General features: G+C 49.3%; 1 protein-coding gene across 32 annotated transcripts in view; it reads left to right on the forward strand.

Annotated features, from left to right (window-relative positions):
• The window catches only part of EPB41 (erythrocyte membrane protein band 4.1), a 96672-nt gene that overhangs the window by 58750 nt on the left and 23715 nt on the right, over positions 1 to 14207 (forward strand). For 14 of the 32 annotated variants that reach the window (XR_008469761.1, XM_054223714.1, XM_054223710.1 and 11 more), the window contains 11 exons: positions 1527 to 1614; positions 1834 to 1986; positions 3674 to 3771; positions 4122 to 4294; positions 5412 to 5528; positions 6888 to 7010; positions 7394 to 7483; positions 9661 to 9872; positions 10885 to 10941; positions 11071 to 11115; positions 12039 to 12101. Coding sequence is in view for 31 of the 32 variants with exons in the window: in XM_054223714.1 (XP_054079689.1) it covers positions 1527 to 1614; positions 1834 to 1986; positions 3674 to 3771; positions 4122 to 4294; positions 5412 to 5528; positions 6888 to 7010; positions 7394 to 7483; positions 9661 to 9872; positions 10885 to 10941; positions 11071 to 11115; positions 12039 to 12101 (1219 nt within the window). In the remaining variant the exon portion in view is untranslated. The remainder of the gene's footprint in view (positions 1 to 1526; positions 1615 to 1833; positions 1987 to 3673; positions 3772 to 4121; positions 4295 to 5411; positions 5529 to 6887; positions 7011 to 7393; positions 7484 to 9660; positions 9873 to 10884; positions 10942 to 11070; positions 11116 to 12038; positions 12102 to 14207) is intronic. The other 18 variants (XM_054223706.1, XM_054223733.1, XM_054223717.1 and 15 more) reach the window with 13 other exon arrangements.

Genomic DNA, 14207 nt, shown 5'->3' on the forward strand with positions numbered 1-14207 from the left:
GATGAAGGACCCCTGGAGTCCCTCTGGTACCAGATTAAAGGGTGACAGTAACCTCTGTCACCTCTTCCTCGCCTTATTTTGAGATTATTTTCGTAGATGCTCCGAGTGCATGGATTGCAGAAGCTGCGTGAGAGCGGCCAACGCGCAGCTTCTACACCCTTCTACGCTTTGGGGTTTTAAGGGGAATAAAAAAGCCCGTAAAACCAGTCTGTGATACCAAAACCTTCAGCCGGAGCCCCTTGACTTGTGCAAAGCTCCTGGCTGATGCACTAATGACGAGAACAGAGCAGAAGACGAGACCTTCTCGCTCGCAGATGGGAACTAATAACCTGAGTGCAGTAGGGAAGGGTGGACGCGTGCCCCCGGCTGTGACCAAAGCTACAATTAACACCTTCCCAACCCCGCAAATCAATACTTCAAATTGATTCCCCTCCATTTGCACCGAGAGGAGAGGAAATGAGGGAAAATAAGTACCGGGCCGCTGACAAGCTTCATGACTTGAAGTCAAAGGCCGTTAGCTGTGCTAGAAGTGGCAGATCACTTTGCTGAATTATTCATGGCTTCATTAGAAGGATACTTCAAGGTATAAGATGTAGTTATATTTAATCTGCTCGTGCGTGCAGGAGGGAGGAAGCAATATGCACCCGTTTAATTTCTGGTCCTTGTTCTGTGAACATTAATCTGTCAGGGGGGTTTCAGTGGGAAAACTCTGATAAACCACGCTCCGTCTCTGGCCGCTTTATTTGCAAAGCGCAAGGCACGTGTTGGGGATGGCGACTGCTCCTGGGTCTTTCCTAGAGGATTGTCTTTGTCTGCCCTGTCTCCCACCACTCAAACCTCTCTTTACATGGCACAGGAGATGTATGCGAGTGCTCCGTAAGGAAGACGTCAAAGTGGGGAGCAAAGTGAGATGTATGCAGCCAAACGCCGTCCCAGCAGAGCTGTTAAATGTACCCCTTACACCAGAAACTTATTAACAAGGGCACCTCAATAACGCTGATAATAGCCTCCGTTACCAGGATGTTTCTGTTAAGCAAAGTTGTGTTGCGTTGCCCCTCCTGCAGACCGGGTACCATCTGCTCCCAGAAAACCTCTCATTCATCTGCCCTGCCCCAGTAGGAATTGCTGCCGGGCAGCCTCAGCTGTCCTTGCCTTTGGTTTGGAGAACAATAGCTGGGTTTGGGGGTGGGTCGCAGGGGCAGGAGGGCTGGGGGGGACAGTACTTGTCACCCTTGGCCTTCGGCTGAATTGGTGTTTCTTCCACTGAACCAGGTTTTGTGCCCCTTCACGGCGCTCCCTCGCTTTTTTCTCTGCTGTCTGCACAGAAATAAGGTGCACCCGTTTTACGAGGATGTCTCAAAGCACAAATTTGTTCCTTCAGAGCTATTTAATAATCCATCATCCGGGCACAAACTTGTATTGAAAGCAAAAGAAAATCTAACAAGTAAACAGTTTTGCGAAGTCTGATCTGTCCCTCCTAAAAGCAACAGTTAGGAGAATACCAATCCCTTTCTCTCTTTCCCCAGATCCATGACTCCAGCCCAAGCAGACCTGGAATTTCTTGAGAATGCAAAAAAGCTGTCTATGTATGGAGTCGACCTTCACCAAGCCAAGGTGAGAAGCAGCGGGTGTGTGCACCTGCCTGTGGATTTTGTAATTTGATTATCCTTCCCTTGTAGGAGCAAACTTACCTATTTCAGGAGGCTCCTTTTGCAAGCTAGAGGAGGTCAGCTGGTACAGAGAGACATGCAACAGAAACGCCTCGAGCGTTCTCGCAAGAGGAGTAATTCTTCCCCATTGCTTATTATTTATATATTACATCTCCTTCCCCAGGACTTGGAAGGAGTGGATATCACTCTGGGAGTCTGCTCCAGTGGCCTTCTTGTTTACAAAGATAAACTGAGAATCAACCGCTTCCCTTGGCCCAAAGTCCTGAAGATTTCCTATAAACGGAGCAGCTTCTTCATTAAGATTCGGCCAGGGGAGGTACGTTCTTCTTTAATTGCCTTCTGATTATCACCAACGTGTATGCTTCGCTAAAACGAAGTGGAGGGGAGGGAGCAAGCTTTTTTCTGAACGAGCGTGTTATACTCTGTAGGGTTTCTGCTCTTGGCTTGGTGTTGAGGTAGAGCCTGCTGACCTTGCTGAAGCTATAAACCAGCGGGTGACAATTTAAACAACGTGTCATCCAGCACCACCTCCTGGCACTGCCTGGTATTCCCGGCATCCAGGGGAAACCGGTGGGAAGTTCACAGTTGAAACTGCGAGAGGACTACCTCCTCTTTTCCAAACGGGCCAAGATAAAGGCTCTTTGTCTCGCTTTCATTAAAAAAAAAGAAAAAAGACACATACCTTTTAACTTAGACTGCAGCAGGCAGGGGGTGGCTGCCCCGACGCTGCCTCTCCTGAACGCTGTGCCTCCATACAGCGAGACCTGGCCAGGCTGGAGAGTTGGGCGGAGAGAAACCTTATGAAATTCAACAAGGGCAAGTGTAGGGTGCTGCGCCTCGGGAGGAATAACCCCCCGCACCAGGACAGGTTGGTGGTGACCTCCTGGAGAGCAGCTCTGTGGAAAGAGACCGGGGAGTCCTGGTGGACAAGAGGGTGACCATGAGCCAGCAATGGGCCCTGGTGGCCAAGAAGGCCAATGGCATCCTGGGGGGCATCAAGAAGAGTGTGGCCAGCAGGTGAAGGGAGGTCATCCTCCCGCTCTGCTCTGCCCTGGGGAGGCCATGTCTGGAGTGCTGGGGCTGTTTCTGGGCTCCCCGGGTCACGAAGGACAGGGAACTGCTGGAGAGGGGACAGCAAAGGGCTACCAAGGTGATGAGGGGACTGGAACATCTCTCTGATGAAGAAAGGCTGAGGGATTTGGGTCTCTTCAGTCTGGAAAAAAGACGACCGAGGGGGGATCTCATCAACGCTTCTAAATACTGAAAGGGCGGGTGTCAGGAGGATGGGGCCAGGCTCTTCTCAGTGGTGCCCAGTGACAGGACAAGGGGTAACGGGCACAAACTTGACCATGGGAAGTTCCACCTCAACATCAGGAGGAACTTCTTTGCTGTGAGGGTGGCAGAGCCCTGGCACAGGCTGCCCAGAGAGGTGGTGGAGTCTCCGTCTCTGGAGACATTCCAAAGCCGCCTGGAGGCGTTCCTGTGCCACCTGCTGTGGGTGAGCCTGCTCTGGCAGGGGGTTGGACGAGGTGATCTCCAGAGGGCCCTTCCAACCCCTGTCATTGTGTGATTCTGTGAACAGGGAGCTCCCTGGAGCAGCCTGGTTGCTGGAAACACAATGGGGAGAGAGGCTACAATGGGGATCTGATCTGCCCCCTTTCCTCCTCTTCTTCCTCCTCCTCTGTGTCTGCCATGGCCCAGCCTTGCAAGGAAGTCAATTTTCGACCCCGTCTTGCAGCTGGGCAGCATGATGGGAGAGTAAATGAGTCTGAGCGGCTGCAAAACGCAAATCCCGGTGTGTCCTGAGCAATGCATGGGGGTTGTGGACTGAGCCCTGTCCTTTCTTGGACCTGAGCCCCCTCCTGCACATCACGAAGTGAGTTCAGCTGCTCTTGGGCTACACCAGCAGTTTGTGCTGCAGCAGAACAGGTCGATGGGCTGGGAACGGCACTCCTGCCGCATTTATTTTTTTGCTATACCTAAATAACTTATATTTTCCGCAGCAAGAACAGTATGAAAGTACAATTGGGTTCAAGCTACCAAGTTACCGGGCAGCGAAGAAGCTGTGGAAAGTATGTGTCGAACATCACACGTTTTTCAGGTGGGTTTTCTAAACAGTAGGGTAGCCTTGAATAACTCATGCTTTAGAGTAGCTGCTGAAAATGGAGCACTCCTTCGGTGTTCCTTGGGGTTTCACGGGAATTGGAGTGAAACGGTTGCAGAGACGTTAAGTGTTTATATTGCAGTACATTTCTAGGCAGCTTCCACTTCATAAAATACATGAGACCGAGGTCTTCGAGTGTATGTAGATGTGGGGCTTATTGTTAGCGCGTGTTGCTTTGTTAATCAAGCGTATGCAAGAGGCTTCTTTAATTTGTATTTTAATTTCTCTTTACCTGCCGCTTCCTAGATCTGGAGGTATGGTTTTTAAATGGTGCTTGTGGTTTTCAGGCTGACTTCCACCGAGGCCATCCCGAAGAGCAGGTTCCTGGCGCTGGGCTCCAAGTTCCGCTACAGTGGCCGGACGCAGGCGCAGACGCGGCAGGCGAGTGCCTTGATCGACCGACCCGCTCCCCAGTTCGAGCGGACGGCAAGTAAGCGAGCCTCCAGGAGCCTCGACGGAGGTGAGTGTCCGGTGCCTCTTCTCTCTCCGTGCCTGGGTTCAGTAGGATGCTGAAATACTCCTTAAGTACCACCTAAATTCCCTGCTTTACAAAAAAAGGGCAAAAAACCCGTAAACATAACTTCTCACTTTAATACAAGACCTGGATATAAAATGCAAACCAACAGTAGCGCTAGCAAGAACTGACTGACGAAAAGGACGTAGGTGGGTGCTGAAGGTTTATGGCAAAGTCCTGGTTGCAAAGGTATTTCCTCATTCAATCTCAATGCATTTTCCTTTTAGTAAATCGGGATTTAAGCTATTCTAGGGTTTGGTTTGTTCAGCGTAGCTTCTCAAATTACGTAGTTTTCCTTGAGGGGGAGATGTTTTTGCCACAACTGTGTGAAACCTTGTCAGTGTTTGTTAAAAGGATGCTAATGTTGAAGTTTGTGGTGTATTGATCAGGTGGGCTCGACCCTGACATTTTTCAAAGATCTGGATAGCTGCAGGCTAGAGGAGATGAGGCATGGACGGGGGAGTGCTTAAGTTTGCTCCTCTTGATCTGGGTCATGGGGTGCTTCTAAAATTAGGATACAGGGCCGAGGGGAGCATCCCTTTGCACCAAGAGGATCCGGGGCCGAGGGGAGCATCCCTTTGAACCAAGGCCACCTGATGGAGCAGGAACAGTGTTGCTTTGAGCCCCGAGGTCACTCTGCAACCCGGGAGGGAGCGGGGCTGTCCCAGTGCCCCGTAGGCGGCAGCAGCCAGGCTGTCCCTGCTCCTGGCATGGGTTTATGGGGCTCAGCGACACCCTGAGCTTGGGCTTCACGCCTCAGAGCTGGGGGGGAAAGGGCTGCTCGGTTTGAGCTCCGTACCACAGCAAAAGGCATTTTGCCTGCTTGTGTGCGAGGTTACCCAGGGACGATGCACGGAGGCGAGGGGACCAGCCCTTGGCCGTGCCCCGTAAACCGTTCCGACCCCAGCTGAGTAGAGAAATCCCCGCTGCGATCCTGCACCCGAATTCCAGAGCTTGGAAAAAGAGCAGCCTGTGAACGTAACGCTTCTGTCCCCGTTGAAGTCTGCAGCCTTTTTTCCATCTGCTGTGTGGGCAGTCGTTAACATGTGCCCCGTTTCTTCAGCTAAACGTGCGACTCAAAAAGTTGAGTTCAGAGCCGTAGAGGAAGAGAAGCAGGAGAAGGTGGTGGTGGTTGAGGTTCCTGAACCAAAACCCGCGGATCAGATCCGAGAGAAGCCAGGTATAGCTGTGGTGGTGGTGGCTACAACTCTCTGCAGCCTTTCCTATCCTTTACATGCTTGTTCCTGACAACTCAAAAGTTTCACCAAATCTGCCGGCTTTCTTTTTTTCGTTTCTTTGCAAGAAGAGTTTCGCAGTCAGTGAACAGACAGCCCCGGCTCCGGGAGACTCGTTAAATCTCCGCCTTGCACCTCGTTAGCCTGTAATTCTTGTGGGGAGGTGGGGAAAAAGTTCAGGATGTGCTGGCGCTTGAGAACTATCTCCTTATTAAATTTTTGGGTGGTTCTGTCAATGTGGTTTAGAAAAGTTTAAAGTTTGATCTTGAAACTTCTTGTAAAGCTTCTGAAATTCTTCATCCTGGCACCTGCTTGCCATTTTTTAAGCCGCCTCTGGCTTTTTTTTATTTGGTGGTTTGAGAAATGCCGCCCATTTTGCTACATGGAGCTTGTATTTCTCTTAAGATAAGGTACTATTAATAAATATTAATGCCCTTAAGAGGTGTTGGAGGTACAACAGCATATTTGAATACTAATAAGCATATCACAGCAGAGGTGTTGTCAAATATTTGCAGTCTTTGTCGCTTAAATAGCGAATCCCTGCGGTGCATTAGGTCTGGAGATAATTCGTATGCAAATGCATTGTGTACCGCTCCACTTCCCTTCTTCCGCCCTGATTTTTATTTTTTTTCTACAGCCTTCTTTTGACATCGCTGGTTTTCTGGTATGAAATGTAGACCAAGCTTTCATAAAGTAACGTGTCAGACTGTCTCCCCACCACTGTCTTGCCTTGAATTCTCGCTAGTCAGCATCGCCTGGCAGGGAAAGCCTGGTGCTGTAAAACTAGAAGGAGGAGAATTAACATTTAAGGCACCAGGATAAATGGCTGTATGGTCTTAGCTTTTAGATTTGAAGTTGGTCGCTCAAGTACGTTTAACGAAAACTGCTAATTTTTATATAGGTTTTCATCCCGAGGAGCCTGGGGGTGGTTTTTCCTGGGTTTTACCAGCCAGCACCTGCGTCTCCCCGGGCTTTGCAGGCAGAGCCCGTCCTAGTACGGCACTGGAGAGCCCTTGGCGTGTCCCCACGTGTCCCTGCCTGGGCGAGAAGCCCACAAAGCTTAATCCTGGTGTCCTTTCCCGTCTCAGCCAATACACTCCAGGGCCTGGCAGCACCAGAAAGACTGATACGCAATTGCACGGTGAAAACTTACTGTTAAGCTGCCTGGTTTAAAAACCTCCTTGCTGTTCTCAGCTGCTGCCTCGGAGAGGGATCTCCTCTTGCTCTTGCCTCTGCTGCGGCAACCGTCGTGTGGCCGCACCGTTCTCCAGCCGCTCCATTAACGCCTGCAAACCTCTTTCTAGCCAAACCCGCTCCTGAAACTTTTCAAATGAAACCCATTGCGGAGGAGGAGGAGGAGAAAGTAGAGGTGGTTAAGGTGCCCGTTGCTGAGCCAAAGTTACCGGAGCCGTTGCGGACGCAGTCAGGTACAGCCACAGCGGTGTCGGCGTGGCTCCCGCGGCCACCCGTGCTCTCACCCGCTGGGTTGAAGTGATGCAGTGCCGTAGGACGGAGGGTGCATCGTTTGCAGTGGTGTTTTTGGCTGTTAAAATCACACCAGGCTTTGCAAGTGTGCTGCAGCGCGCTGCTTTATCGGGGAGCGCCTCTGGGTGAGACGAGGAGGTGCCGTGGCTTGGCTGTGTGCCTGCGTGTTGAAGTGTGTGCAGTGGCCTCCTAACCCCCTTTTGTTACTGTCCCGTCTCGTAAAGTTCGTTTCCCAGAGCTTTAAGAACATGCGGTGCCCAAAAATCAGGTTGTGTGCTCCGGGACTCCTGGAGGTGACCTAAACTCTGCTGTATTTCTTCGCTAGAGAGCCTGCTTCTGCCCCCTGGGGAGAGCTTTCACAGCAACTTCACTGCTGCAGACAGATCCACCCTCATCGTAATTAAAAGCAGAGTTGGTTAGTCATTGCAGGAAGAGGAGACTGAAGCCGTGGAGGGAGGAAACTGGGAACTTCACCTATTTTCTCCATTAATATGAAAAACACTAAACCAGCCCCTGCGCTGCGAGGATGTTCCATGGGACGGGACATCAGCCAGCGTCAGACCCGAGCGTGTCCGGGGGTCTCCTCTCCAGCTGCCCCTTCTCCTCGTTCACCTCCTGCATTTTTTCCTTCTCTTGATGCTTTTGGTCGCAGTAGGGATGTTTTCTTGGCTGGGGTGATGATGACTGACATTTTAAATCTCAAATTTTGGGGCGGTGCTTTTTACTGTGTTTAAAGTGTGTGTTCAAATAGGCAAAGGTTAAGAAAGCGTAACTAAAATAAAGCAGTTCTGGACTCTGGATGAGCGCAGAACTCGTTGTTGAGTGGCAAAGGAAAAGCTTGGTGGCTGTTGATATTTTTCCTGCATGTCCTGGTGCTCTGAAGCACTGTGAGGGAAGCAGGAAGGTGGCCGTGCAGATTTCCTGAGGGCGGTATTGCCTCTGCTGCTTCATCTTCGAGGTGGCATTTTAACACATCCATAACTTTTTTAGCCAAACGTGCTCTTGGCAATGTTGAGATAAGCCCAGTTGAAGAGGAGGAGGAGGAGGAGGAAGAAAAAATGGTGGTGATGAGAGAACTAGAGCCGGTCCCGAAGGAGTCAGGTACCACCATGATGGCTTTGCACACCCGGCATCCTCCTGATCCCAACTGTCCCTGCCGTCTCGCCGTCCCTCTCTACAACCTCCCCGGCAGCTGTCACCGCTTCCGTGGCATAAGTAACACCGGGACGCGGCACCGGGTGTCCTTCCAAAAGGATAACGCAGTGTCTGGCTCACAGAAATGAACTGCCGTGCGGAAGAGGGGGGCAGATAAGAGAGATGGTGATGGTGGTTTGGGGCTTCAGGGTGGATATTTCAGCAAGACGTGGTGTCTAGGAGTTTGTCTTAAAAATGTGATTTCAGTCGCTGAAAAATCAGGTTCTTTTTGTACGGATGCTTTATTCTGTATATGTTTTATACACATAGATGAGTTCTCTTCTCAGCAAAACAAGAATTGTTACTATGGAGTTACTCAAAATTACAATTTGTTTTTTAACGCCAAATTTTCTAGTGTCTTTGACAAGCCGGATGGACACTGGTAACCCAGTGGTGGCTGGGGCAGGTTGCACAGTGTGACCCTTGGGACATAAAATGTGACTTTAGGAATATGAGACCACGTCAAAGAAATTATTTCAGGTTGCTGGGCATATTTTTAGCGGAACGGCCATGAAAACCAACATCAGGGGAACTAAATAGCTTATTGCGTCTATAGGTATGCGTAGTATTGGCTTGAATATTTTGGAAGTGACTTTTCCGGGATGGGGACTGTCTGGGAAATGAGGAATCGAAGGAAAGAGTAGGCAGTTGATTTTGTGTGTACCTAGTGCTTGTATTTAAGACTGTCATCCTCTGGAAAGAGGGTTTTTTGGCAGCACGCGATTCATTTCTGCACTGTCACTGGTCTGGAGACGCTGGGTATCTTCTGGCAGCGGTGCCTTGGGCTGCGGCAGCAGATACCCGTCTCAGACGCACAACCCCAGCCTGCTTTGAAACCCACCTGGAAGTTGCTGTGAAGTTTTACAGAGCAATGCTTGTTGATTATTTTTTTTGCTTTAATTGCTGAAAAGATCAGGGAGGTGGGGAAAAGCCTGTGTTGCCCTTCCAGAAACCATCCCTTTCTTGTTGAGGGAGATGCCAATGAGTCAAGAACTCGCCTCAGCTCCAAGAGTTTCTATTTCAACGGCTGCATTGGGACGGACTCCTGTGTCTGTTGTGTGCGAGGGACGCAGAAATCGATGGCACGGTGTCAAAAAAAAAGATTTGCCTTTCTGGTGTGGCTTCTCTGCAGAGTGCAAGCTTGCTTTTTGTAAACCATCTGTTGTGGGGTTTTGTTTTCATTTTATTTAAACCATAAGGAAAATAATCTCAACTTTCCCGTACTAAACGCACAAGCTGCTTTGCTCAACATCTTTATTTCTTTTCCCTTTTTTTCCCCCCCGCCCCCTCCTCCCTTTCTTTTTTAAATGACAGCACTCTAATTTGGAAAGACTTTGCCTGGTGTTTTAGAAAAGTTGCCCGCTCTGACCCTTGTCCCTGTCTCTCCCCCATCCGCAGCAGTGGCCGTGATAACTCCTGAGAGGAGTCCCCGTCCCACCTCTGCCCCAGCCATCGCTCAGGCCCACGCTGCAGAGCCGGTCCCGGCTAAGCCCGATGCCAAGGACATGGTGGCTGCCTCGAAAATAGAAAAGGAAGTGGCAAAACCCGATGTGAGACGTGAAGAAATCCCACCGGAGAAAACCAAGCCAGAGCCAGCCGATGCATCAAAGGTATGTTGGACCTTGTTGGAAGAGGCTGCGCTCGTGCCGGGCTGGAGCATCGGCTCCGAAAACCGTCCCAGAGCAGCAGCTCTGTGCACCTTCACCCCTGCCCTGGGTTTATTCCTCGCCCAGGCATCGGGTGGGAGTGAGATACGGGGCTCTGGGTCCAGGGAGATCCCAGCCCTCACCCTCCGGGTGCGAGGAAACCCAGGACGGCCGGGTTTTGGTGGCTGCAGTCAGACTAAATGCAACTTTACCGATATATGGTGAAAAAAAAAAAAAAAGCTGGTGGGGGTTGCACTGAAGTTCACGGTAATTGAATTTAGAGCTCACCCATCTCTAAGCCGTCTCTGCTGGTTCCTGGTGTACGGCAGCAGGAGCAATTCCAGTGAAATCGGTGATAGGGATCTGGTCCACAGCCCAGAGTCGGAACGCAAATGTTTTTTACGTTGATAGGCTTTCTCTGGGAGAGCTCTTAATGTGCTTCTGCAAACTAGAACTAGAATTGGCCACGTTAGGCTTGATTTTTATAGCTAGGTCTCTTCTTACTGACTCTGTGAACGTAATACCCCGCGCATTACAAATAATTCTCTGTATTTTGAGAAGGTCTGGTGCTAATTTCAGCATGCGGCTTTTTGGTACGGATTTCACTGGGCGATCCAGCTCCAACTGAAATTTGGAAAGGTTGCCTGGCAAAGCTAATGCCAAGCGGGGAAGCCCATCTTGGGAAGCGTTAGAGAGAGCACTGGTTTCGAAGGCAAATAATTCTCAAGCTGGAGGAATTATTGTCAAGGTGCTGTTAACTAACAGGCTGTCGGAGAGCTGCCCTGTCATTAACTCTTTCCGGAGGACTGCATGTTGGTTTTTTAGTTTTGTTTTTTTTTTGGTTTTTTTTTTTTTTTGCATGTTCACCCAATTATTTCAAAACCAACTACGTGCAGCTGTGTTTTGAAACTAAATGGTCTCTTGAAACAAATCTACTAACAAGAAATGTTTTTACCAATTTATTTCTTAAATGTAGGTGAGGAAAACGCACATTGAGGTCACAGTACCCACCACGAAGGGTGACCAGCCCCAGGTTTGTGCTAATAATTCAGTGAGGTTACTCAAATAATTTTTTTTTTTTTTTAAGGTTAAAGAGTGAGGTTCAACATAGTTAAATGAACCAACAACTTTTTTTTTTTTTTTTTTTATCACTGCCCAACAGCAGCAGCCTGCAGAAAAAGAGGAAGAACTGATAAGAATGAGGAAGGTTAGCCATTTTACACTTTCACCAAACAAATTTGCCATATCATCCATGCATCTGTAACCTGTTTAAAAAGACAGTGCTCCAGTTTCTTCATGTGCTTTGGGTTGGGTTTTTGGGGTTTTTTTGTTGGTTTGTTTTTTTTTTTTTTTTTTTTTAAACTGCAACTATCAAATATTTGATTTCAAGACGAACAGCTTTTTGTCCCGTAGACAGTCTGATTGCTAAAAATCGTGCATGTTGGATGTTCGAGAGAAACACACTTGGTTTGATTTATAAAATTCAGCTCTGCTTCTCTGTAGCAAATTTAGTGTAGAAAACCAAGAAAACTGTAGAATGTGCATTCCAGGAAATGCAAAAAAAAAAAAAAAAAAAAAAACCAAAATAAAAAATGGGGGTTTTGTATTGATTGAGTAATAGGGGACATAGCCGAGATGGGAGAGGTGGTTAAGACGCGGTCACTGTGCACGTTGAGACCTTGTAGAAGTGACGGCGGGCGGTACAGCCTCCTGCACTGGGGTGGGCAGGCGTCCCTGGCAGGAACGGGGAGTTGTGACTTCGTGCCAGCCTTCCACCGAAAACCGGTAAACTGCCCCTGTGTGGCGAGCGATACAAACCAAGGCAAAAGCCGACAAACCCCGCCGGGAGCTGTCTCTTTAAAGGACTCATCGCATTTCCCCATTCTCCATCACAAGAACCCCCATTTCCCGCTGGTGGCCCCAGGCCGGCGTCCCCGCGGCTGGGTCCCGTCCCCCCCCGCCCCCCACCACGCTGGCCCAGCGCTGCGCTCCCAACCTTGAGTTAACTTTTTTAATTTGCCAATTTGTCAATCCCGCAAGAACAACTTTTTAATTTTTTGTGCTTTTCTTTTTCTTTTTCTTTTTTTTTTTTTTTTTTTTTTGTTTCCCCCTTTTCTTTCATTTTCACAGAAAAGATCAAAGAGGCTAGATGGTGAAAACATTTATATCAGGCATAGCAATTTAATGTTGGAGGTTTGTATGAACTTGAAGCTTTTTTCAGTTGCGTTTGCCTAGACCTTCTGCATCTGCGCTGAACTTTTTTCTTCCTCTTCTGCTGCTGCCTTTGTTTTTGCATGCTGTTGCATGAAAGACCTTTTATTTTTATTTTTTTAATAAAAAATACGCTTTTGCATGGTAACAGTAAACATGACTATGTGCAGGCATTCTTCCTTCTGCCTCTTCTGACTTTCATTCTCTCATACTTACCCAAAATATACGATTGGCAGAGCTCAGGTCTGCTCTTGGACCCGCTGGGTGCTCACAGCAGCATCAATCGGGGCGGTGGGGGATCATTTATAAGTTTTTCCTTGCTTGAAAGAAATTATTGTCCTGGGGGAACAGTCGGCCTATGAAAATGCAAAATTCGGGAGAAGCTGTGGGTGAAATGGTCACCTCCGTGACGTTCAAGCCACCACGTTGTCCACGTTGATTCAGATGGGAGCGAGTCCTCCTTTGGGACCTGGCATTGAAGCGATGCTCGCGGCGTTGCGATCCTCCTCCCAATGCCTGCGTGCCTGGCAGCACCTTTAACCCTCCCCAAGCCCCATCCTGCGTCGGCCCCAGGTCCCCTTGGGGCTGACGCAGTGGCTCGGTGGCCACGGGTGGCCTGCAAACGGGCAAGAAGCCGTTTCATCCCTCCACATACGGCTCTTCCCTTTCATATTTTCCCTTTATACGTCCTTGGGAGCCCTTCACGCTGGGTTTTGCCCAAGCACGGTCTCAGAACAGACCATGCCAATCATATATTTTACTGTATTTTAATACACCGTGTTACGGAAGACGTTTTGTGGCTTCTGATACTCTCTTCCTGTGTTACGTGTTTCTACTCAAACTTGCAGCACCAGCAGCTGGTAGGGTTTCCCTGTTGGTATCTCTTGAAAGTTGAAGCGTACTAACTGCCTTCTCCTAATTTCAGTTTTAAATTTTTGCAGCTTTGGGGTTTTTGTGGGGTTTTTTAAATTTTTTTTTTTTTTTTTTTTTTTTTTTGACCGCTACAACTTCGAGCTTTCAGCCACGAGCGAAGGGTCTGCGACACGACGGGCAGGGTTCTGCCGCTGCACTGCAAGACTCTGCCTGTTGCTTTCTTTCACCCAACTGGAGCATCTCCATCTCCCCGACCCTAAAAAGAGCTTTTTTCGTTGCTTCTGAACCCCTTTTTCCCGTTAGTGCAATACTTGGCTGTGGCACCCAGCCCCTTCCCTCTCTGCTGCCCTCCCCACTGGTTCTGTTGCAGGTTCTCCAGCCCTCCCCTAGAAAAGGGCTGACCCCAGCAGCTCCCCCCCTTCATTCCTATTTTTTTTTATTTCTTTTAATCCATGCATTTGGCAGATCAGACGTTTTCCCAGCAGACCTCATACTCCCGAAGCTGCCGCTTGATTTTATCGAAAGCCGTTTAACGCTCCGTGCTCGACAGCCCGTGCTCCGTGTTCTTACAAAAAGGGGCAAAAAAAGAGGGGAGGAAAAGCATTAACGCTTAACGAGCTTGTTCCTCCAGATGCTTTCAAGACCCGTTGTGGCTCCATGTAGCTCCTGGCGGCTTTAGCTTCTCCGCAAACCCTCCCAGGACCAGCTCTTGCGCAGTGGTGGATGGCCAAGGTGGTCTTTCTCTCTTCTCTGAACCAGGAGCAGCTCTAGGGCTCCTGCGCCTGGGTAGAGCTTTACCCTGGAGTCCTCGGCAGAATTATTTGTGCTTTTTTTTATTTATTTCCTAACTAGCAGGCACTTGCCTTGTGCTTTCATCCAGGACGGATGCCAAAACTGGGTTTCCCCCCCACCCCCAGAACTGTGCCAAAAAGAGCAAATGTTGTTAGTGAGGTGTTCGGGGCTGCAGCCCCGTGGAGGGAGGGTGGCGTGTCCTGGGTAAGCCGCAGGGACGCAGATTTTTGGGGGACGACACCCCCTTTAGGGATGCATTTGCTCTCCCATCTCCTAAAACCGATGGGCTGAGTCCCAACTAAAAGCACAGAAGTAGGGAAATTTCCCAGGGATGCTTTTACTGACCTTAATTTCCCCCTTTCGAACGGGTGAGGCCTGCTGCTTTTTGGCACTGTCCAGAAAAGTTGTCGTTTGGCTTAAGCC

This window comes from Rissa tridactyla, chromosome 18 (assembly GCF_028500815.1).
Source record: "Rissa tridactyla isolate bRisTri1 chromosome 18, bRisTri1.patW.cur.20221130, whole genome shotgun sequence".
NCBI lineage: Eukaryota > Metazoa > Chordata > Aves > Charadriiformes > Laridae > Rissa > Rissa tridactyla.